Source organism: Poecile atricapillus, chromosome 12 (genome assembly GCF_030490865.1).
Source record: "Poecile atricapillus isolate bPoeAtr1 chromosome 12, bPoeAtr1.hap1, whole genome shotgun sequence".
Classification (NCBI taxonomy): domain Eukaryota; kingdom Metazoa; phylum Chordata; class Aves; order Passeriformes; family Paridae; genus Poecile; species Poecile atricapillus.
This window is the reverse complement of record NC_081260.1, coordinates 7,130,189-7,155,081: the sequence shown is the minus strand read 5'-3', so window position 1 is coordinate 7,155,081 and position 24,893 is coordinate 7,130,189. Positions and strand designations below refer to the sequence as shown.

Genomic DNA, 24,893 nt, shown 5'->3' with positions numbered 1-24,893 from the left:
ATAGCGCATGAAGCAGCAGACCTGCCCTCCCCTCTTGCTGACCCAAAGAGATATCTTTGTTATCAGCTATTTGCTGAGATATCCACAGAGAGATGTCTTCTGTCTCCTTGGACACAAAATGGGCACCCATGACATACTCTGTGCTCCGAACACCCTGTTCCAGATTTCCTTCTGAAGTGACTTATGCCTAAGAAGGTGCTGGGCTCTAGCACCCAATTTACAGGTAACTATTCACACAAGTGGAATGATGAACTGGAAAAGCCTTAGTCTGGTCAGACCAGAGAGCTTTAAGCTGCTTCATGAGATCAGAGTGGTGCTGAGAAGTTGGAAGATACCAGCTACTGGACCTTTGCTCTAAGGAGGACATTACAAGAGATACTCAGCCTCAAATTCATACTAACACCTACTGGTGCGGCTCTCCAGGCGTTCTTCTGTGACACCACCTGTACCCTGGGCTCACCACCCCCTCCTCAACACTGTCTGGGATGAGATGCCTCCTGGCCATGCCTTCCTGCAGCACCTCCAGAGCATGCACCTGTCCAGACTGAGATGGAAATGTTATCAGCAGGACTGAATGTAAATGTGAGGGCCCACAGAGCAAATCACAGCGATGGCTTCTTTTGCTTGGAGACAGTGGCCTGAGATGGATTCAGTGTTGGGACAGCTGTGCTTCTTCTCTCCCTGTGGGCACCTCAACCTCACCTGCCCCATAAGCAGCAGCACTGCTCTGCACAGCATCAGCTTTGCACTGGGCAGCCTCATCACATGCTGCTCTGCCTCTCCAGAGAGCTCTTTACATCTCTTCTGAGCTGGTATTCTTGGCACTGCCTACCTCAGAGATATTTCTGCCATGGTGACAGAAAACTTTGGTATTCCCAGGTTTGTCATGCCAGGAAGCCCCTGGGGACCAAGGCATCTGTGCAGATGGTCAGCAATGCTGAGCTGCAACACCTTAGTCATGCTGGAGCCCTGGGCTGCTTGGCAAAAAAACCCTCCTTGGAAGCCTGGCCCCTCTGATCTCTGGGTTTGGTTTGGGACAGACAGGATTTAGGCTGCTGTCTTGCAGCTGAGGCCCCTCAGTGATGGGGAAAGCACATTATTGATCCCCTTACCTCACAGCTGGTATCAGCACTACATTATTTTCTAACACCAAGTCATTTTAAGTCACTGCAATGACACAAACACATTGATTAAAAATTAAAACCAATGACAGCTCTCCCACAAACAGTACTTACTGTACCATACTTACTGTATTCTGGGAGGAGAATGAGAAAATAGCAGAAGACAGAATAATTTATAGTGATAAAATGGGTTACATTTTCATAAAAATTTTATTTTACTTTTTTTTTTTTTAAATAATTCAATGCACTGGCAGTATAATTAATCCCTCCATGAGAGACATGAATGTACCAGTTCAAACAATATTATTTATACAGAGACATTGTGTTTAAAAACAACAAAAGTACATTTAAAATGTTTGTACATAAAGTATTACTGTTATTTCTTTTTTTTTTCTGAAGAAGGAACAAATGTAAACAAAATGCGTAATTGTGCAACACGTTGGAAATACAAAGCAAAACAGGCAAGATACAATTTTATACATATAAAGCAAAAGAAATCAAACTTTTATAACTATACAACATTTCAGTAATTGCTTGACATTTTAACAGTTACCTTGGTCTGTACAAAACATCTTAACTTATACTTAAAACTTTACAAGAATAACATGCTTGTTCAGAACAAAGACACCTTGTGGAATTGCAATGATTATTGATATGATACTTGCACACATGAGAAAAAAATACTACTTCAATAGTAAATAAAAAGTAAGAACATGAATGTAAGGTAAAAAGCCATTTAATAAACCATAATCTAATTCCAATAGCTAATTAAGTTGCACTGCAATGCAGAAATTAAATCTGACTTTTGCTGGAAGACCGTAAGGTCATAATGTCACTCTATTTCCAGGAACCAGAGGAAAGCACATATAAATTTTCCTGATATTTTGGTTAATTATACATGTGTACACACACACACACACACACACACACACAAAAGAAAAAAAAAAGAAAAAAAATAGTATTTGCCACAGCCAGAAATGGTGGGTGAGAGAATCCACAGACAGAGAACCCAACATGGCAGGGTTAAAAAAATCAGGACAGCTGGGAAGAGCAAACACCCACCAAGTTTGCCAGGATTGCTTCTCCTGAACCTTACTTCTATTTTGTTATTATTTTTTCTTTTTCCCAAATGACAGGAAGGAACTTCAATTGAGTTGAACTATTCCAAAACTTCTGGGAGTACTACAGCCAAGCCAAAACAGAAACTGAAGGAGAGCTCAAAACCAAAGCAAAACATCACCAAATCTCTGACTTGTTTTCATATTCTGTGATGTTATATCCTAAACCTTTTGAATGTGGGTTTAAAAAGAAACAGCATTTAAGATTCAGTAGAAGATATGCAATCCAGAGATGTCAAAAATACAGACAGGAATAAATTATACAATATTTTATGGAAATACAAGGACTGTCAGCTTGGATGAGATGTACATCATTTTTCAGTGTCCTCAAATGATACATATGGCTAAAATTAAACCTCTGATTGCAACCTAACATATTCAGTGCCTGCTTCTGCAATCTGTGTGCTGAGCACCAGTTCACACAGTTACTTCTGTGGACTTCAGTGGAGCAACATGCTGACCAGGATGCTCAGGGGAAGAACAGCAGAATCGGGCCTAGATAAATATTTGCCGAGACTTCTGAATGGACAGAACCCATTTGGCTTAGAAAAACCACTTTAGTGTGCTGCAATGTCTTTGAACCAAGGTAACAGATTCCATCTCTAGACTGAGAGCATATATGTTTGAATTTATTTACCATCTTTCTGTGCAAGCTAATGCTGATGCCAGTAAATATTTAAACTGGGAGGTAATGAAATTGCAACATGCCTTTAGTTAAAACCAAAACATATGCAAACCTAGATGGCAGGCAGAAATTACCCTCCAATTTTTTTTAGCAGGGATTATCTGGTGCTGAATCAGAATAGTTCAATATTCGCTCAGCCTCAGTGTGCATTTATAAAGCTGCATTAGGACATGCAGCACAGTATGAAAAGGGAGAGGACTGGTTTTTCACCCGGTGTAAATCAGCACTGACATCCACAGAGCTACTTAGAGGCACATCAGCTGATGCTTTGGCCCTCAGTCATCAGAAACATGCAGCCATCACTTGGTTTGTATGAAAAACTCAGCTGTGGAAGTGCAGAGTGAGGTGTAATCAACATCAGATCAAAAGATGCTTTGTTCATTGCATTTCTGATAATGTGTCTCCAGACTGTGTGGTCTAAAGCTGTTTTATGATGTGCTGTACACTGCATAGCTTTGCAAAGTACAATATTTCCTCATAGACAAGGATTATGGTACATTAATAATTTCAATGGCATGATCAGTAAAAAGGCATGATGATAAAAGCTTTGGGAGTTTATCTGCATAGAGATACACTGGCAAAAATTAGTCTGGGGTTAGAGGGTTTGCTCCTTGGTGTGTGCATATTGGATTAACTCCACTGAAATCAGTACTCCCATACTGGTTTACACCAGCTGAGGAACTTGTACTCTACCTCTGTTATAAATAAAACATTTGTGTTGCTATCTACTATTCAGTTCTTTCATAAATTCAAGGGTAAATGTCTCTTGCCGGTGTTTCTCTGCGTCCATAACATTGTTACTTGTCACTGAAATCAGTGGTGGTTTCCCTGAGCAAGGGCTGAGTCAACACATGGTCTGGTCAAAGAGCGAATCTTTTTGCAGTTATTCAGCTCTAGTCCAGAGACCTTGAACTACTTTCAGTGAGATGAGTGCCCAGCCAGAACAAAAATGGATGGAATTCCATTCAATTAATTGGGTTAATGCAACTGTGCCTAATACACATAACTCCAGTAAGGCTATGCCATTTTTGTTGATCCAGCTTCTCCTCTGATAAAAAGTACTCAGCAAGCTCTGTAAGACTTGCACTAATGCCACATGACAGCAGAATTTGGTGCCATGAATTCCACCAGTTGAGCCAAGTTATTTTTACTTTTTTTACTGTTACTTTACATTCGCTTAGCTCAAATTTTGGTCCATTGTAGTTACTTTTGTTCAATAAAACAATTAAATTCACCTCAGAATCTGACCTTCCTTTGAATTCTGAGAAGAAAATAAGTGAGATGAGTGGAAACTAGGGCTATCTATACTTGAAGTGCCTTTCAATGGTATTACAACGTACTCTCACAGCTGTGAGTAAACTTGTATCTAGCACAGAGAGCTTATGGAACTTGCAGACAGAGAAACTCAGTTAAAATCAAAGAAGAAAACAAGTCTCAAACAGCTGCATTGTCCACTCACATGACCTTTTAGACTGGCATCAGTGGGACTCAGTTGGAGTCCTGTAAGCATGAGTGGTTCTGTGGACACCATGATTTAAATTCCAATTCTGTGTACAGTGGGTACTGACTGAGTTCTATGCTGTCATGTGTGCACAGCTTCTGTCAACTTGATTGGCATTTCCAGATTCAGTGCAAGTACAAGTGAGTGCTCAAATCCCAGTCCATCTGCAGCTGCAGAGGACCAAGAGCTGAAAGCAATGCGGAGCCACAGCTCTACTCACCCAGGCAGTGGGGCTGGGGTCTCTCAGTCCTCTTGGGCACAGCACTGGACCCCCAGTACAGTGGGCAGGACTATGTGGGGATTCACACCACACAGACCTGTAGCAGTCCAACACCCAGAGCAGGCTGAGGGCTCAGGAACTCTGTGTGGCTCCACAGCCTGTGGGAGGCAACATCAGGTGACACAATGCTGCCTAAGGTGGCCGCTGGGCCTTTGGGCTTGGTTCTTGCTTCTGTTGTACAAATAAAGTAAACATAATGGTTTAACTGGATGGTGACTTCAAGGTAGTGACAAGAAATACCTCTCTGTGACATGAGGTGGCACTCTGAGGTGGACTGAAGAACTGGATGTGGTGCTGCTGTATTCTGATTTCACAGGATACCATGGTATAGGTATTATTTTGCAGGACACATCAACAGCAATAAGTCCCCTTTCCCAAGAAGCACACTTAGATTGAATTCACGATGTCAGACCACAGCAGCTTCCCCCACTTTCTTTAAACCACTCTTGACATCTTTACCATTGCTAATATGATTACAGTGCCAGTGAGCTGCCTGAAATGTCACTACACACCCTGTGGTTCTGGGAACAGCTTTTCATCACAGTATTTCTGCTGCAGTGCCTCCTGATGAGGCCAGGTTTGATTCTCACCTGACACCAGTTTTATGTAGTAACTCATCTGCTCTCATCTCTCTCTATAGAGTCATGTCCTCCCCCAAGTTGAACACAAGATCTGAATGCAATCTATCCTGACTTCAGCAGCCACCACAAGAGGTTTAAACTGATGATCTTGGAAGACTAAACATCTCTGAAACAAAATGGCTTAAGGAAAGCTACCAAATCCATCAGAAAGGCAGGTCTGACAAGGGTACTGGGGAGAAGATGACTACTCTCTAAGTCAGGCAGGAACATTTTGCATTCAGGCAGAGGTTTCAGTAATGGAGGAGACCTTAATAGCTTTTAGCCTATACATTTAGGCAAAATATCATGTGATACAACTAAAATATGCCCCTATATAGACATATCTCATTAGACAACAGAGAATGCCTTTATGCATTGGTGTGCTCTGGTTATGTCAAGGAAGTTCAGGAGGATTATTGGAAACTGAGGAACTGAGCTCTCCCAACATTAAGAGTTGTTTTATTTGTATTTATAAAGTAGCATGTAAAGTAAAGCTGGAAGATATCATAAGGACAGTAGATTAGTTTCCCATCTTCATCCCCTTTGCCTCACTCCCATTGCATTCAGGTCAGGTCAGGAAGATACTGTGAGGGGAAAGGCCCTTTGCAAAGACCCCTTGGTCTGCAGCCTGCCTGCAGTTGGGACACTTCTACACTTGCTTCAGAATAGCAACTTAATTTTCTTTGGTGACTTGTTAAATATTTTGTCTTTCTTAAAACTTCAAGACACTGGTCTATGGCAAATGAGTTTACCTGGAAAACAGTATGTTGACACAGCACATTCAGCTCTTACACTGACTATAGGGACCACAGAACTAAAATGACAGAGTTGTTGCTACTTTCTGCCGCTGCTTCATTGTTTGCAAGAGGTAGTAGATGCAAACAGGACTATACACAAACTACAGAGGAACACCTGAATAATGCCACTGCCACTAGCAGTGGTAGGAATGTTTTCTGTTTACAGCTACCATATCTTTCCTCCTGTGCTATGAAGTAATGAACAAGGACTTTCTGGTGCAAATCCACACATAAATCTACTCAGATGTGTATACACACTCACACTCATGGACTTGCTTCAATGCTGCATGGAATTTCTCCTGAACTCCAAGCAATGAAGTACGTTATTACTTAAGTCAGAATCCTTACCAACTCCATTTTTGTTATCTGTTAATTTACACTTACAAGACTAATAACTGGATTTACACAGCATTAAAGGCTGATAAAAACTCACTGAAACAGTTTTTTCCAAAGAATCTAAAAACATCAATGAATCTAAATTGTCATAATAGAATAACATAATAAAATCTGTGAAATTTAAAAAAGCATGGAAATTAAATTCCAGATTCAATTGGCTTATTTTGTTTCTTTGAGAGGAAAGAAGATCTCTGATCCTATTTTTGAAAATGCCCCGCATAACTAGGAACAGATCTGTGTCTACCTTTCAAAGGAGATAATTTATAAATGAAGCAATCACAGAGAGAATATTTAAACAATTGAAAGTACAAAGAACATGTAAGAAAAAGAGAAATTAAGCTATAAGATGCAAGCTGTGAAAGTTGCCACCAACACTATCACAAAAAGGTTTTCTCTCTGCTTCCTGCTCTAGAATACCCAAACACAAATCATATAGCTGGAGATGTTCCCTGCAATCGGAGCTGGATATTCTGCCTGCACCTTGTCAAATACTTAAAACCTGCTGCGGCCCTTGAAGTGGAGGTTAAGTGCTTCGTAAATGCCTCTCTTGAGCATTTAGGACTTTTCTGCCCTTGGGTCTTACACCTCAAATGCCTAAGTTTAGCCCTTTACAGGCCTGCTCCCTTCACTGCTGAACTCTTTATATTGCTCCAAACCTTCTCAGCCATGGGTCACAAATTACAGTCTTGTCAGTTCTGGATGTTTTACCAAGCTTGGTGTCTTTCTTTCTAAATCCAGCTACAGAAGTCAAGAGATTACATCACTGTTCCAGTTTATCACTATTAAAAACAAACATGTCAGTTCCAGCCCTTGGCATGCTTGTAAAATGCCTGAAAATGTGTCATGAAATCAGTCCCAAAGCTCAGCATCCTGTATTTGGCAATACAAGAATCAAAGAGTTTATTAAAAAAATCCAACAAAACTAAACCACAATTTTAAGCCAATCTTGTAATTTTTGGTGCTTGGTTCGTGATTTTGAAAGCCTGAATTGGGCAGTTTTAAGCGCAGACATTCCAAATGCCCAAGCACAGACATGCTGCTTCCCCATGGACTGAAACAAAAAACAATCTCATCTGATTAGCTCTGCTGGAAGTATTATTTTAAGGGGTAAAATGATTCCACGAAGATGACATGTTGGCAATTGAAATGAGATGAATATAATGCCTGTAAAAGTGCAATAATCCTTAATAACTAACCCAAAAGAAGCATCATCCCTGGGGATAAGACAATAATTTTCTCTCTATATTTAATTTGCTTCTAAGCTGCTTTTGAAACAAGACTGCTAAATAGTAAGTTGGGTTGTGATCCTAGACTTGACTGCTGGACTTATTATCATCATGCCATTGATTCAGCACACATTTCAACCTAACTCACAGGATACAAAATCAGGACAACTAATTCTTTAAGCTGTTTAAGCAAAAGATTGTTGAACATAGGGTAAATTTAGAGATAGGAGCCTGTTTACCACAAGCAACAAGGGAAAGATAATATGTGGTGATCACTGAATGACTGCAGCAAACTCTGAAGACCCCTGTGTCTGAAGACTGTCTTCAAGACATTGCTATCCTTTGTAAATGCATGGAAGTTTTGGATTTCAATCTACATTAAAGGAGCAAGTGATGACAATACAGTTAATTAGACTGAATAGTTACTTGCAAAAAGAATGGAAAACTCTGGCTTATGACAAAATCAGCTCAACCTTCATCTCAAGTACCCAACCTGTTAAGAAAAATATTTCAAATGTTTACTTTTCTTTTACTTTAAAAAACCCCCGACCACCACCATTCATCTACATTCCTGAATAGCTCAGACTGCTGTGGTTTTATTCATTAGCTACTGAGGCCAGAGTTGGTGTGACCAATGCGTCAGATTCAGGTTTCAGCTGTGCTACTGAAACCCTCAGAGAACAGATAAGGGTGAATCAACTACTTCAGGAACAGGAATGTGCAGATAATACAGGATGTGCATGTTCTGCAAATATCCTTTGCAGAAAACCCTATTATCATTAGATAATTTCTCTAATGATTCATGTTGGCAGTGTTTACAATACAGTCTTGGGGAACAAAGTGTTAGGAATTATTGATTTGTAAGAAAAGGTAGTACTATAGGAAGCTAATATGCAACAGCTACAGAAATGTTTGTCTTAAATGTGCACTTGGTAGAGTCCTTAAACTGCTCTTATTGCAAATATTCAAGGCCTGCTCTGAAAACCTTAACAGTCTGAACCTTTTAAATGCAAATTTGTCCTATTTATCTGGTCACAACCCAGTGAGTAGAATCCAATAACTCACTGGATTAAAGAATATACAGTTTTATATAGCAGAAAGTAATTGCAATTAACTAATATCTGGATGGAATTTAATACACATATTGTATTATTTTAATGAGATGAGACAGAATAATATTTACATTGCTATGAGCATGTTTATAGAAATGGAATTTACAGTTCAGTAAGGTATGAAGGCGTTATATCAAGAATGAGATGAGACCATTTAAAAACTTGTGAATTATTGATATAAATCCATTTTGTTTTGTTTCATGCACCAGCGCCTCTTGCAGTGGCACCAGAAGAGCAGTGCAGTTTATAACAGGGGAAAAAATAAGAGGAAAGAGCAAATGTGAAATGGTGCAATTTATTCACAATTGCTTTGAAATTCTATCTGAATTGTCTCATCAGTATTCACACATTAGAGGAATGGTCCAAAACATGACAGCATGGGTAAACAGATGCAGAGCTTGGAAAAAAGGTAATCTGACTGAAGTATTCATGGCCATTATTAAACAAATGTTATATTGCTTTTGGGTAAGTCTGGTGATTTTATTTAATTTGACATTGTTTTGAAGATAGCAAGATAATACTGTTAGTTTCTAATGCTCTGAAATGAACAAAACAGGTGAAAATTGATGCTACATGGAATTATAATGTTTCAACAGTAGCTGGTTAGTTAAACTTCTAGACAGTTCATAAAGAATCTGCATACACTTATTAATGGACTTCTACATACAATATCAATGCTTAGAGTGCAGCAGTCCTGTTAAAATCTGCTTTCAGTGAGTCACTATGCAAGGAGAGATTGTTCTATGAAGAAAAATCTTGGATAAGTATTTGTTTGAGACTAAAAATAAAGAAAATTCACAGATTTAGTATAGGAATGGTAGATAAGACTAAGAAAGCTAATATTTTGAAACTGCTTAAAAACTGCAATAAATTCTGCTGCCTACTGAAATTCTTAAGCAAACAATAAACAGGAGGAATGGAATATCAAAACCTCATTGCATAGTGTGTCATCGTTCTTTAATGAGGCATTCCTTCAACCTTTTACCTCTTAACACCTTTGGTGATCTTACATTCTGTACCTGTAAAATATTCAATGTTCTTTTTTTAGAGATTAAACCTATAGGAAGTAAAAAATCTTAGGAATGTACTGAGTCAAGTAATGATGCCAGAATTAAGCGTCAAAAAGCTTGGTTCAGGTTCAGAAGATTATTTTGAATGAATAGCTATAATTTCTACTAATTTATTTCAGAAGGGACTTCTCATATATACCCTTAAATATTTAAGACGCTTTGTACTATTTCTCAGGAACCCAATCTTCTCAAAGTGCTTTTTTTGTGTTCACTTGAAGGCAGCATGGACTTAAAACAATACTGCAGGGAATGTACCGTTCCATAAAGCACATAAGGATGGCAGGATCCAGGAGACACAAGGCATAGAAAATTGTCAAAAATGATTAGATGGTACAACACATACGGCTCTTGAGTCATAAGTTTCATTTATGGTGACTTCTACTTCCAATAGATAGGATATTAAAAAAGGCAATAAAAATGAAGTTACGTGAATAAACTTTCAAAAATGAGTGGAGTTCCACCAGTGATCGTCTCTGCGCTGGTAGAGGTAGAAGAATGGGGATGTCATGAATAGGGCATCAGTCACTACAATAAATGAGCCTCAATGCGGAGCCAGTGGAGTCCCTGGCGAACGTAACGAACCAGATTGGTCATACTGCTGTGTTGTGTTAATGGTCCCATCACTGAGTCCAGGTCTACAAAGAACTCTGCAATACACAAGAAACAGAAGCAATTGTTTCAGACAATGGTACAGAAATAGACAGTTGTGCACATGTGCACATGGTCTGTAAGAAAGAATTTTAACAACAACAATATATTGAAACAAACCAAATTAGATTATCCATGCTGGAAGTCTAACACAGGATGGTATGAGTGGTTGCCAGTAGTCTTCCTTTAACTCTGATGATCTGCACTTTCAGTTTTTTAGGATTAGGTTTGCTGACTGTATGATTTAAATAGCTGGCAATGAAATCTTGCATTACTTTTCCATGCTGTACTCTTCCCAGACATGAAGGGCTAGACTGGATCTTTCCAGAGTAGAAGACCTTTCTTGCTCTTTGCTCTACCCTCTAATTTCTCTTACTGACATTGCAGAAGTTTTAGCCTTCTGCTCATCCTGCTGCTGCTGCAGCCACAAGCCCCAGAGGATGAGTGTGGGATGGAAGCAGGGGAGGAAAAGGAGAGAGACAACACAGCAGGAAAATAACACCTTGGAGATGGGAACCTCTAAAGGGGAAGAATCCCAACTCTTTGATTCCTGGTTAGGAAGGGTTAACAGGAAGTCACTAAACAGAGCCCCAGTTAGGAAGTGACACACCAGTTTACTTTATGTCATGTGTTAGATGCTCTCTGGGTGAAAGACTAATCCTGCTAGGGCCAACAGACATTTCCTAATTGCTGTCAATGGAGAATTGAATTGTGTCCAATATTCTCCCACAGTTCTTTATGCTCGCTGTGGCATAGGCATTCCCACATATACAACACTTACACTATATTTAGGCAAGTGGGAACCTGCTCTCAGTTAAAGCCCTTCAGAGCTCAGATAACAACCAACAATCACAGTAAGGAATGGCTGAGCCCTCACATTCTCACCCTGTCTGCAATCCAGTGCACTGAGCCAGCCAGCACTGCATTGGCTGCACTTCAGGAGAGCAGATGCTGGGTACAAAATCATTATCAGTACTTTCTTCAGCGAGTAAGTGCTGCTTTGAGGTCTTCTATCCAAGTACTGACAGTCTGACCCTGGTCAGCTTGGGAGCTACAGCAATATCAGAGCACAAAGTGATTTGGCTGGAGGCAAGCATAATGAGAGCTCAGGGCTAGCACCAGTGCTGTTCAGATGCTGCAGCCAGCAGCTACTTTTAATCTTCCTTTCTCTGTCTTTCATTCCCTCCTCCAGTGTAAAATCAATACATTTTGAAATGAAATAATGCACTATCTTGTTTGCATTCTAGAGATCTCATTCTAGGCTCAAATAAACAATAATTTTTTTAAACACTGAGAATTCACCTTAAAGCCAAACATTTCAGGTTAACATTTCCTGAAAAAGCTACAAACACTGAAGCCACTTAATAATTCTATGCATGAGAGAACAAATTTTGCTCCCTACAGAGCTGAAAGTTTTCTACTGTAGAGAAGAAGTCTTGCTTTCTTCAGAAGCATAAAGAATTTGATCTGATCTTGTAAAGTCAGCAGAAAAATTTGGTGTTATCAATGGTGAACAACACCGCTTTAGGTGATCCAACACAAACCATCCCATGGGCTTTGTGAAATTTGCAGTTTAGTTTGGCCTGCTACAGATGCAGATTTATGCCAAACTCCATCTACTCTCCCCACACTCTCAACTCTATGGACCAGGGGAGATTCCACCAGAGGTACATGGCAGTATGTTCCTGCTTTACTTTTCAAAACAGATCAGCTTGGCAGGTCACAGTTCTGCTGTTCTCCCTCTTGCATTTTTATTTTAATGGAACATCTTTTGTCAGGCTGATAAAGAAAGGCTTCTGTCTGCTGCTCTGAGCCAGCTGGACATGAGTCAATTTCAAACTGGGAGCATGCAGGCGGACTCAGAGGAGCACAAAACCTAAGCTGACAGCCATGGACAAGGGGCAGCTGCACAGCTCCTACAACATGGAGGAAATTTCTTGTGACTGCATGGGCATGATGTAAGAAACATTTATGACAGCATTAAGACCCAGAGGTAATTGCTATTAGGCCATAGTTTTATACCCATCATCAAGGACATATGCAAGACACACCCTGTGATTCAGAAGACAACAGAAACAATCAGAGCTGACCACAGAAACCCACAAACGTGACTGAATCTGGTTGGTTTGGGTTTTATTTATTTTTTTTTAGGAACTAAATTTTTTATCTTATCATGCTTTCTTTGCAGGAATGTAGGGTTTTTTTTTGGTTTTGACATCATTCTTATTTTAATGGAGGGGGAAAAATCTCACTTTTTATAATGAACTGAGTGCCCAAGCTCCTGGGAGAGAGGCCAAATGATGACCTGGGACTCACAGCAGAGTCTGGGGTTTGTACTGTCCTGTTTGCTGTCATGGAGCAGTTTTGAACCTCCAGTCCACAGGCCAGTGCATCAGGGCTTGGGCAGTACACCAGAGCTGAGACAACTGGCAAAGGTGGATTGGAGATCACTGCAGAGAAAGGGGCAAATACTGTTCCAGCCAAGAAGATAAAGGTGATTTGAATTATTTGAGAGGTACTGATAACATTTGCTAAAACAGTTACAGCCAGTTTTCATGAAACACTGTAACATTTCTCACATCAAAGTGTCTTGAATACATTCTTTTTTAAAGAGAATCCCTCATGTGGGATGATGAAGACCTGTGGAGTACTATCAAAAGCTCTCATACACTTTTTGCTACACCATTTTTTCAAATTGCAATTTGTGTTTAATCATGCAACTTAAAAGCAAATACTTAATTAGAAACGAGGTATATTTCCAGAAAATATATAAAGGCAGACATGGTATAGCATGTAGGAAATGTAGATCTCTCTCTAATGATTATAATACTTAAATGAAATTTGAAGTAACATGAACTTTGCGTTCCCTGTAACGTGTCTGCAGGTTGTGAAACAAGATATGAAAGAACAGGTCACAACCTTAAATGTCTTGCTCATGTGAGAAACCCTTATTCATGCATGCAGTCCCAGTAAAGTCAAAGGGACTGCTCATCTGAATAAAGAGTGTTCCTATATGGCTTTGCAGAATTGGATTTATTTGATCGTAAATCAAAATGAGAACAAAGAAGAGAGTAGGGAGGAAAATGCAGAAAGAGAGTCAGCAGGTTTTCCTCATCCAGCTCTAGGACTGATTACAGCAGTAGCTGGGTACATTTTCTGTCTGCTGGCTGAATGCCTGAGCTATTTTGATTTAAAACCAAGTAGAACATTTAACAACTCCACAACACACAGGGCTAATTACAAGACTATCACCATCTCTTCATCCTATCCGTGCATCTTTTTGCATTCCCACTGTAACATTCTGCATTACATTTGACAGGGAATCTCTTTCATATTTTGTGAAAATGGATGCAGCAATGGAAAAAATCCAAAATGACTGCACTGCTACTAAATTAATCAATGTGAACAAAGACAAGAAGCAGTGGGGAGGACTGGACAGAACTTCTATTATTGTTCCTCATCCAGGGATGGATCATTATGACCCACCATTCAGACATAAAACTCTATAAATCTCAAGCTCAGTTTCTCTAAATCAGTGGAAATTTGCCACTGACATTAATGGGAGTAAGATCAAACTGCATACACCAAGAACATTTGTCAGGACAAGTCAGCCATCTGAAATCTCGCTATAATTTAAGAGAATGAGCCAGCTCATGATGAGACTATTTCAAAGTTAGGCTCCGCACCTCTAGTGTCAAAGGCAGCTTTCTCAGTGATTTTTGTAAGCCCAAAGCTGGAATCTGAAGAATTACATTGTCATGGGGACGTTCACAGCTGGCCAACAATAGGCCACATTTGTCCCTTAGTTATAAGTCAGCCACTCCACTATACTTGATAAAACCCAGTCACAAACTGCTTGCCAAAACTCCTTTGAAATGACTGTGGTAAAGACTTACATTTTGTTGTTAGGAACAAACAAACAGATTTGCAATCCAGTAATAGGAGAGTCAAGGTCATAGCTTTCAGTGGACATCTCCTAATTGGACTCCCCACATAAACATAACATCCAATGTTTGCTTATTATCCTAGCTAGCATTTTAATAGTCTTAAACACGTTGACAGAGCAGCCTGAAAATAACCTTGGTGCTCTACGAGAGGCTGAAACTGTGAACGAATTTGCAGACTTAAAAGCTCTCATCACTTGGGGTTTGTGTTTGCTAAATTATTTGCCAGCTGCTCTGATAACCCCATGTTCAGTGTGTGTTACACATCCTTCTCTGTGCCTGACAAGAGAAGATATGCATTGGCTACAGCAACCAGCAAGCAGATTTGGTCTGTTTGCTCAAGCTGTCACAGTTGTGCTCTTAGATACGGTGGTTCTGGGTCCAAATCCAGAGAGCACAGGGAAAGCTAAAGCTGGGAGCCAAAGTGGACACAGAAAAAGAGGAGAGAGCGGCACCTTTGTTCTCCTTGGTCAGCTTGTCAGCCATGTCCCAGTGCTCATAGCTGCGCAGGACGTTGTTGGTGATGTTGACATGGCTGGCAGCCATGTGGTGGATGCGCTGGGGGATGGTGATGGTCCCGGCCGAGGACGAGCAGGTGGTGCCTGTGCTGCTTCCAGCAGAGCTGACGGGGGATGGGCTCAGGGACATGGGTGAGGGCGTTTCTGTGCTCCTGCAGGAGGGAGAGAGAGAGAGTGAGTCCCCCTCACACCACCCACTTCACTGCCATCCTAAATGCACTTGAAAAGTTAACTCTGCACCTCAGTCAAGGGAGAGTGTGCAGTGGTACCTCCTGACTTTATGAGAAAGGATATCTTATATACTGGGAATGACAGAAAATAAAAAGGGATTTAATTACCCTTTTAAATGAATCTGTTTAAAAAAAAAAAAAATCTATCATAAAAATAGAGCAATCTTTCAGAGAAACAAGCATCTCATAGTTGTAATGATTTTTCTACCTGCTGCCAGAAGCTGCAATGGCAGTTAGAAAACAGTGTGCAGTATTGGCTTATTATCAAAGTATTTTCTGAAAATCACAATGACAGTTTGCTCCAAAAACAGTCACCAAAATAAGTAAAGAGCAAGTCTTAAAAGTACCCTGCAGAGCAGTATTAAGACCCGATGGTACTACAGGATTATGAGTATCTCCATAGGATTCTTTCAGGCTATGGAGATTTGTTCTAATTGCCTACAGTTCATCCACATAGCTCTGCACAGTGCAGTGTTTTAAGTTACCTACTTTGTGAGGCACTAATGTTCTAATATAGATTTTCCTTTAATTCTAACACCATCAATTAGGAATCACCTGCTGGCTGCAGGCAGTGCAGTGGTCAGCACAGCAGGCTCTTGTTTAGAGCTGTGTAGTGCTGAATGCTCAGAGAACAGCTATTCTCTTTGAAAACTTATAGGATCATGGAACTGTTCAGGCTGGAAAATACCTTTAAAATTATCGAGTCAAACAGTTAATCCAGAACTATCAAGTCCACCAGTAGCCCATGTCCCCACATGCCATGTCTACACCAAGACACTTTTAAATACCTCCAGGGAAGGCAACTCAACCAAGTCCCTGGACAGCCTATTCCAGTGTTTGACAACCCTTTTGGTGAAGAATTGATTCCTAATCTCCAATCTAAACCTTCCCTTGTACAACTTGAGGCTATTTCCTCTTGTCCCATAACTTGTTACTTGGGAGAAGTAAAAAGAGCCACCCTTCAGCAGATCCACACTCCTGCCCAACTTGGTGTCATCCACAAACTGACTGAGGGTGCCCTCGATTCCCTTCAAGATCAAAGGGGCTCTGGATCATCAGTAAAGATATGAAACAGTACCAAGCCCTGGGGAACACCACCGGTGACCAACCCCAGCTGGATGCAATTTCAATCACCCATTTGAAAGCACTTGCCTAAACAAAAGCATTCTATTTTCTGTGGAATACACTTGAGATGCACGGCCAAGACACTTCTGGCACTCTATGCATGAAGCAAAGAGACCAAAATTCTCCAGACAGGGATGCTGCAACCCCTCCCTGGACATGCAGCTGTAGGTGCCTCATCCTGTGCAACAGCATCAAGCTCAGTCACTGAGCCTGATCCAAAGCCCAGGATGAAAGGGCATGGCCTTTTGGCTTTAAAGGCCACTGTCAGTGGCCCTGCCTGGGCCCTGACACCTCACAGGTGCTGCAGGACAGACTGACATGACAGCACAGCCTTGGGATGAAAGGCACTGATGGCAACAGCTTTTGCTGCAGATTTTACAGAAGTGCCCTGCTATTACCTGTGCTCGACAACAGGGTCCTGTGAGACATTCTTTTTCCAGAGCTGGAGATCACATTGATTTGGCAGCTTTTAGCTTTTTACCCAGCTTATGGGTTAGAGTGAAGCATGTCCTAATGCACAAATGCTTTATTTCTAAGTCTCAAAACATCCTGGTTACCTGACTTGCCACAGTGCCTTTATTGCACAGAAGAGCTGAACTATACTAGATTAGGTCTGGGAGCAGTTAAAAATGATAAGTATCTGAGGAGACCAAGAGTATTTTGTTAGAGCCACTTTCAACCAGCTGACGCACTTCTGCTAAATAAAGCACATTGTTCATTGGATTTACCCTGTTGTGCACAGCCATTATTACTGTGGTGAGTCTACTAAATCTCTGTATTTTGTGCTTTCTGTCACTAGAGGTGGGAAACATTTCTGTAATGAAACCAGGGAAAATTTGTTTCATTGCCAGGATGGAACCCAGGCCAACTCTGTAGAGGTTCACAATCCTTTCAAATGAGTAGGCAGAAATTCCAGTAAGCCAAGCTGTGGTTTTTGATGGATATGAAATCCTGACTAGACTACACTCCATGACAATGGATAATCTTTGCTTTGTTAAAAAAAAAAAATGTTTGAGATTACCCCACTGTCCCCCCATACTGCACCAGGCTGCTGCTCCATCTCCACTGATACCATACAACGGATGGTGTTTGGTCTTTTTTTCTGTGGTGTGTGAATTCTCTTCCCATCTGACATAGATTTGCAGGGGATTAAGAGAAAACTGTAGAGCAAGTAGCCCTGGGGAAGGCAGAGCACAAGCTGCCAATGGCAGCACCAGACCCATGACAAACCTTGGAGCCACTGGGAGCCACCTGAGATAGACAGCAGCTCTGAGCCAGCTGGAGAGCTGTTTTCTTCTGAGACTCCACACAGAGGGGACACAAGACCTGAGTGTGGACTGTGGCCTTTGTGTGTTGGGCCACAGGTGTCACAATAATGCTGCTAGAACAAGGCCTTGTCACTCAGTTACTCTCACATGTCAAGTGCTTCCTGCTCTGAATAAAAGGGATGTGAACTTTCAGAGCTTTCCTTCCTTGTCTCCAAAGTTAGTGTGAAGAGACTGACCAGCTGGGTGTTACGTTAGAAGTGATGCTGACCTGAAGGCTGAGTTTCTGCTGCCTACTTTGTGGCCAGACAAGAATTTTCTCCACCAGTCAAAACCCACTTATTCTCAATCCTGGACACCTAATAGTTCTTTTAAATAGCGAGGGAGATGTCATCACCTGCAGAACACACACTTCATAGGGATCTATTATAGGACAGGAATAAAAGGACAACTTCTGCTCCATTAAATGTTTATATACAAGCCCCTTAAGGAACAAAAGAGATGTTATGCTCCAGTGGTCTACTTGATCACTATAACTTTATGTTAACATCTATTTTTATTACAATACAAGGTTTCACTAACACTTAAATGCCTGGAAAAACTGGCACATAATGAATAATTCAATTTATTAGTTGTTTTTCCAGTGTTAAAATATCTTTTCAGTTTTTATTTAAAGTGATTTCTTATTTCATCACTTTAGTTCATGTTATAATCTATACTTTAATGGCTCTATACATACATATTCAAGATGACTTTCAGTATTTGGGGTGTATATATATGCATATCTATACCCCAAAATATTTTGAATTATCTGAGGCAATATTTCATTTTAAGCAAAATGCTGGAATTTTTGGTTTTCCACTGACTGAGAAAACAAAGTCTGTTTGAAAACTTCAGTTCTTTGTGTGCTAAACTTCAACCCCTCCTTCTCTGTTTCCTTGGAGTGTCTAATAGTCATTTCTTCTTCTGAACCATCAGAAAGAGACCTTTAACAATAATCATTTTCACCTAGAATTTAGGTGAAATTTTCATTTACTCAAACAAAGATCGAAAAAAAAAAGTGAAGTCCTTCACCTTTGTTTTACTTGTATCTGACCAGGACAAAAAAGCAGGAGAAATGTGTGTTGGCTGGAAACGGCCATTGCAAGGTAAAGGCAAGGATGCAGCAGCAATGCACCTCCACTGAACAGCAGATCATAACTGACCTGACTTCATATTTAAGGTGTAGGTGTTTTAACATTAGTATGAAGCCACTGATAATTGGCTGACTAAGTGCCTTTGCATTTTCACCACTATTATACCTTCAGTTTTATCAAACAGCAGTTACCATATATCAATGAAATATTCATTGGTCTTTCACTGCTGAATGAATCATTGAAAAATCATTGCAATGAAGGTCAACTTTACTTTGGCTTCCTAAAGTGACATGGTACTTTCCAGTTAATTAATTGATATTTTTATGGCCTTCATTTGGCTTGAGAAGTAAACTGTCAAAAAACCCAGCATTGACCCACCATGATTGATTTTAGACTTGAGGGGGGTTTGCACAAATGAAGGTGTGATTCAGCTCTTCTTCCTACCCACACTGGATCCCTCACAGGGGCATTTGACTTATTCCAGTGGGAGCCCCTCACCCCATTGAGCCCAAGGCAGTCGTATGATCAATTCTGTAGCCCAGAAGAACAGTTTCTACATGATACATAGTCAAAATATACCTGCAGCTCCCAAAACACTGATCCCATGACTTGTCCTTTGCCTTTAGAGACACAAAAACACTTCCCCTCCTCTTGGAACAATTTGTTCCCAGACAGAAGTACTCAGCAGAAAATACTCACTTTCCACTGCCGCCCCAAGGTGAGGGGGCCTGAGAGGCTTTTGAAGAGTTCTGTAAGTACAAAATCAAAATGTAAATACATGTGATGCAAGTACATGAATACTGATGACACAAGGCTCAACAATTCCCCCTGTTCATTTCAAGAGCTACAGTGCATGGAGCAGAAAAGCTCTGCACATCAGTCCCATAATTAAGTGGCTGGTGGATGATTGGTAGGTTCCAACCAATAGCTTGAAAATCATTTGATGAAAGAGGGAATAAATTCCAGTAAAAGCAGATGTAGGTTAAAAAAAAAAGTGGTTTAACTACCACTGAAACTTATTCTACAAAGTAAGTTCTTCAGAGTGCAAATGACTGCTTATCTTTAGAGGGACCTTCAGTATTTTAATAAGAAACAAAAATAATTTCGCTTGATGCTTTAATGAAATTGATCCCTCCCAAGTTGCTTAGGAAAGGTGGCCTGAGATTCAGACAGTGGTATAAATAAAATTATTAGCAAGGATCTGCTTGAATGCGTTTGTTTTTACGTATTTTAGTTGCACAAATTGACTTTCCTTACCTGCTTACTCATTCTGCCTTTCACGTCTGTGTAGCACCTTGTAAAACCCTGTACAAAAAGATTGCCGAGCAACAATAAAGCCCAGGTTTTTCCAGTCTTGCTCAGACTGAGTGGTATCTTAGTTCCCATACAAAGTGGCAGTATTAGGGCTGAGTGTGCCTTCTGAAAACAAGCATTCAGCTCTCTTGCTGAGAAGTCAGCACACAAAGTGAAAATTCAATCAAGTTTTACAAGTTCTCTGCAAAGTATTACCCACATTATTACAACACTCATCTGGTTACTGTAATGGCTGTTTTTGCATGGGAGGCACAGAGATTCAGTGGAGCACAGACAGTACCCTTGACTTTAAACTACAGCTCACAGCCCACCATTTCTGACCAAAGCAGAAAACATTGTCCAAACCACGGCACTGGCCTGGCCTGGGCATTCCTGCACAGCAGCCACTGCTTGTCACAGAGGATGTGAGCATGACTTGGGGTCTTTCACATATGGACTGTATGTTGGAAAGAGGGAGATCTTAAACTGATTCTTAAGACTGAGAGTCTTCAGAAATTGAGAAGCTTTCACTGTTAATTTCTCCTGTCTGGGATTGTACCCAACAGTACCTGGAGACAAATAATAGCTCTGTCAAGATTAAGACTAGATCTTGGAAGCAGTTATTTGATAATGAAAATATTTAGCAAAAATATTTCAATGACTACTGACAACACATTTTCAAAACCTGAGAATCTTCCTCAAATTTTCAGAGGAAATACATCACAGGGTGTCACTTTTTCTAATCATAAAAGATTTGATTTCAATTTAAAAAATGATCACTTTAGTGGTATTTTACTCCAAGTTGCCTCAAATTTCAAAATTTATTTCATGATTAAATGGCTATTTTCTGTTTTGAAATTTTAAAAGTACCATTTTGAAGCTTTTAATTGAAAATTAATCAGAACCAGTTCTGCCCACAAATGGTTTCAATTTGAACAAAGTGGCATTTGTGAGGAAAAATATAAAGAACAATTTAGATAAAAAATTCCTCCCCAGCTCTGCTGTAAACAGTAGGCTGCTTCTCACAGTTAAAATTTTGTAAAAGTTTGAATAACAACTCTATTCAAACAGCTAATCTGTTTCACTTGTATTACAGAGTCTCACTAGTGAACACAGAGAATATGGTGCAGCAATACAAAACTAACACACAGTTAATAGCTCCCACTCTTTTCTTCTCCTGCGCCTTTATTACAGAAAGAACCTGAACATATAATCTGTATAAACTCAAAGACTGCTACTAGCAAATGAGTTACAGTGCCCATAGCACATACACTGTAACATTAACTGAAACACTTAGCTTCAACTGGATGCCTATGCCTAGCATCCCTGATTTGTCTATTTTATTGCGTTTTTATTTTTTTCTCTTATTTTGATTTACATTAAAAGACATTTTCTTATGCTGGGAGTAGTAAATATGTTCTTCATTTCAACCAACTTGCACAGTTAAGGAAAATAAAGTGGCTTTAAGGCAAGAAGAGAATCTCCCCTGCTCCTGCCATTATTTTTTTTAAGAAATCAATACTTACTGCAGAAAAGGTTTATTTGTCTAATAATCCTTTTTTTAAGATACAATCTGCATTCATCCTGGATAAAATCTGAAGCAGCTGGAATACTTTTCATGAAAATCCTGAGGTTACAAATGTGCGTAGTTCAAATTTAATTTGTTGTGCAAATTCCTGACTGAAAATTCCATGAGCACAACAGAGGCACTCCTAGTGGCACAAGAGAGCCCCCATTTAAGCATAAGATTAGGACTAACATTACTGAAGCTGTACAGAGAACTGTGCACATAAAGGACACATGGGTAATCAGGACTATGGCTGCTACTGGAGTTTTGACAGTCCTGGAGTTTTGGAGTTTTATAGCAGAAAGACCATTTAATCATCTTTTACATGAAACTATGAAAACTGCAGTGTTAAAGGTTTTTACAGTTTTGCAGTACCAATATGTCAAAGCCTGGAACAAATTCACAGAGGCTGAAAACACCAACAAAAAATGACTGATGGGCTGACAAGCCATTATAATTACATAATTATAGAATAATATGTAGTAATAAAGTAAAAGAATTAATGTATGCTTCAAACAGCATTAACCAGTGAAATATAAATAACAAAATGTCAGAGCGGAAGAAAGATTCTATTTCTCTCAATCTAGGAACAGTGAGGATCTATCATTCTTACACTGCGTAAACAGCATTTGACAAGGTAAAACAAAACATCCCCAAGTCATGACCACTGGATCTCTCCTCAGTTAAGGCAAACCTTCAAGATGCAGATAAGGTAATTTGAAGTTGCACAGAAATAAAAGGAGAAATCTCTGAAACTGCAATAAGCTTCAGGAAATCTCACTGAATCTAAACTCAAGTAATTACAGCCTAAATAATTACTTTATTATGGTTCACTGGGGGTCAGGTCATAATCACCTGCACATTGAAACCTTGGAAGAATCAGAAAGTTGTATAAACATTACACAGTGTTGAGAATAAAGTTATTTTTGTAGAATTACTGAGTATGGTCCTTTGAATCAAGTGACTAATCCAAAAATCCCCCAAATCACTTCTGTCCCCATTCCCTGGCAGCCATCCTGCCTGCATTTCCAATGAGAGAAGTTAAATGTGGGACTTTTAAGTCATGCAGTTGTACTTGAGAGAGCTCTTAGTGCTGGTATGAATTTCATTTCATATCAATAAATTAAACAGAATAAAGATTACCTTAAAATATTCCATCAGAGATCTGGAGTACTTCATAGCATGGTCCTTCTTTAGTTTAAACATTCTCAAGTAGAGAAGTGATAAGCATCGGTAGCTGTGGTAATTAGAAAAGGATTATGTTAATTCCATTGCTTAATGAAAGTCATAAACTGTAAAAAAAAATAAAAAGCTGACCTATATTTTGCAGTTTCTGTTCTAAGGTTACATTTTGAAGCATAAGCAAATCGAGAAAAAAAAAATTGGTCAAAAGCATTAAAATCCCATCTTGATAAGAGTATAAATTAGAAGAACAAATGTTTAGTCAGCTGCTGAAGAAATCCATTAGTTATCCTTTAATAGTTTAATGGAAAACAAGAATAATGATCTTCTGTAAGCTGCTTAAGTAATTCAGTACTTTTAAAGTCCTCCTTAAGATTTCAGCTGTTTTTCTCATTGTCACAAAGTGACTTACCATAAAACTGCTAATTTCTTGTCCCCTTCTGTAGCAGAAGAGCCTGTGAAATTCTTGAGTCTCATTGCATACCTTGTCAGAAAGGTGAGAGATAAGAAATTGAGAGTTAAGATGTTTCCAAAAATAATCAGATATTCTTCTCCAACTGCAACAGTTATTGGTCACAGTGCTCTGTAATGATGAGATCAATGTAAAATTCAACAGAAAGCATCACTCAAAATCTGAAGGCCTTATGTAAATCACCAATTTTTTGGGCCAAACAAACTTTTCTTGGGCGTATTAATGATATTGTAACCAGCCAGCTAGGCTGAGTCCTGCAAACATTTGGGATGAGTGTCGAACAGAAGCATAAGTTCTCGGCCCTATATGTATCAAAATGTAAAGTAATATATAATAAGGTTATATATATATATATATATATATATATATAACACTTTGGGCTTGAATAATATCTTCAAAATACTTCTCATAAATGCTTCTTCAAAGCTTTTAATATACTTTATACAGAAAATGGTTTTACCTGCAGGAAAAGTCATGGTCACAGCTTTTTTCATTCTTAGGTTCATTAATTTATGAATCTTGTGTACACGGTCTTCTCTCTGTATTTAATTGCTGCTGTCCAGCATTTGGATGATCAAGGATTGAGTATTCCTATCTCCTCTATCTTTTGGGGTTTTTTCCTTTTAACTGAGCACACTCCATTCTGTGCATTAGTCTCTCGAAAATCAATTCATCGCATAAAATCATTGTTCTGAGCCCTAATGCAATTTCACAGGTACTTGTGTTAGAATAAGTAATAGGGTTCAGCGTTGCATAAGAAAGTTTTAAGGTATCCAGGCAGTCTCGCTGAGTTCTCATTTACAGTGAGGTAATGGACTGCAGGCAGCTGTGCTGCTCTTCCCTGTCTTGCTCCCGCCACCCATCCCAAGCCCCAGCCTGCAGCTGTACCACCCCACCTGGAGTACTTCCTCCACGTCCTGTCCCACCTGCTCTTGGGTATTACAGTTCTCCTCAGGTTGGATGAATGTGGCCAAACAGAAAGATCTATGTCTCTTTGGGATTTCAGCATTACCACTAACTTAAAACACATTTGATAGATCTCTGATAGTCCCAATCTCTTAGATGCTCCACTGGCTTTCACAAATATATGTGTGATTTGGACAATCAGGGCAGACACAGCTAAATGCAAAAGGGGAAAATTGTGTTTCTGATGAAGAGAGGAGTAAAAGTGAGAAAAATATCCCTCTGTTTGTTATCTCACAGAAAAACTATGTTAGTATTAACAGCTACACTGAGAAAATGTGTGCACAGCCACATACTTTCTTTGTACATCCAGCACTCACTGTAGCCCACAAGAATTTTGTCTTTGTCCATGGAGTTTTACTGAGCCTGTACCAGCCTGCTGCTCATCTGGGCAATCACCTGTTGTCCATATCTGACCACCAACAGCAATTAAATGGACAAATCAGTCTCACTGGCTGCTACAAGATGCTGCATGCAACAGCTGGTGAATTAAACTCTACTTTTGCTCATAGGTGGTGGAATTAATCTCACCTGACTTAAGCTATCTATATATTGGAGATGTATTATAACAAATTCTCGATTCTTCCACAGCCGAAAGCAGCTCCAGAAGCAGTTCAGGTACTG

At 39.7% G+C, this 24,893-nt stretch overlaps 1 protein-coding gene across 1 annotated transcript in view; it reads right to left on the bottom strand.

Moving 5' to 3' along the window:
• Nucleotides 1-5,433: 5,433 nt before the first annotated feature.
• Nucleotides 5,434-24,893, bottom strand: part of AFF2 (ALF transcription elongation factor 2) — a 338,660-nt gene continuing 319,200 nt past the window's right edge. The window contains exons 17-22 of the mRNA XM_058848030.1: nt 23,247-23,318; nt 22,796-22,889; nt 20,050-20,097; nt 19,492-19,541; nt 14,974-15,188; nt 5,434-10,573 (exon numbers count right to left, since the gene is read on the bottom strand). Coding sequence (XP_058704013.1) covers nt 10,452-10,573; nt 14,974-15,188; nt 19,492-19,541; nt 20,050-20,097; nt 22,796-22,889; nt 23,247-23,318 — 601 coding nt within the window. The 3' untranslated portion in view covers nt 5,434-10,451. The remainder of the gene's footprint in view (nt 10,574-14,973; nt 15,189-19,491; nt 19,542-20,049; nt 20,098-22,795; nt 22,890-23,246; nt 23,319-24,893) is intronic.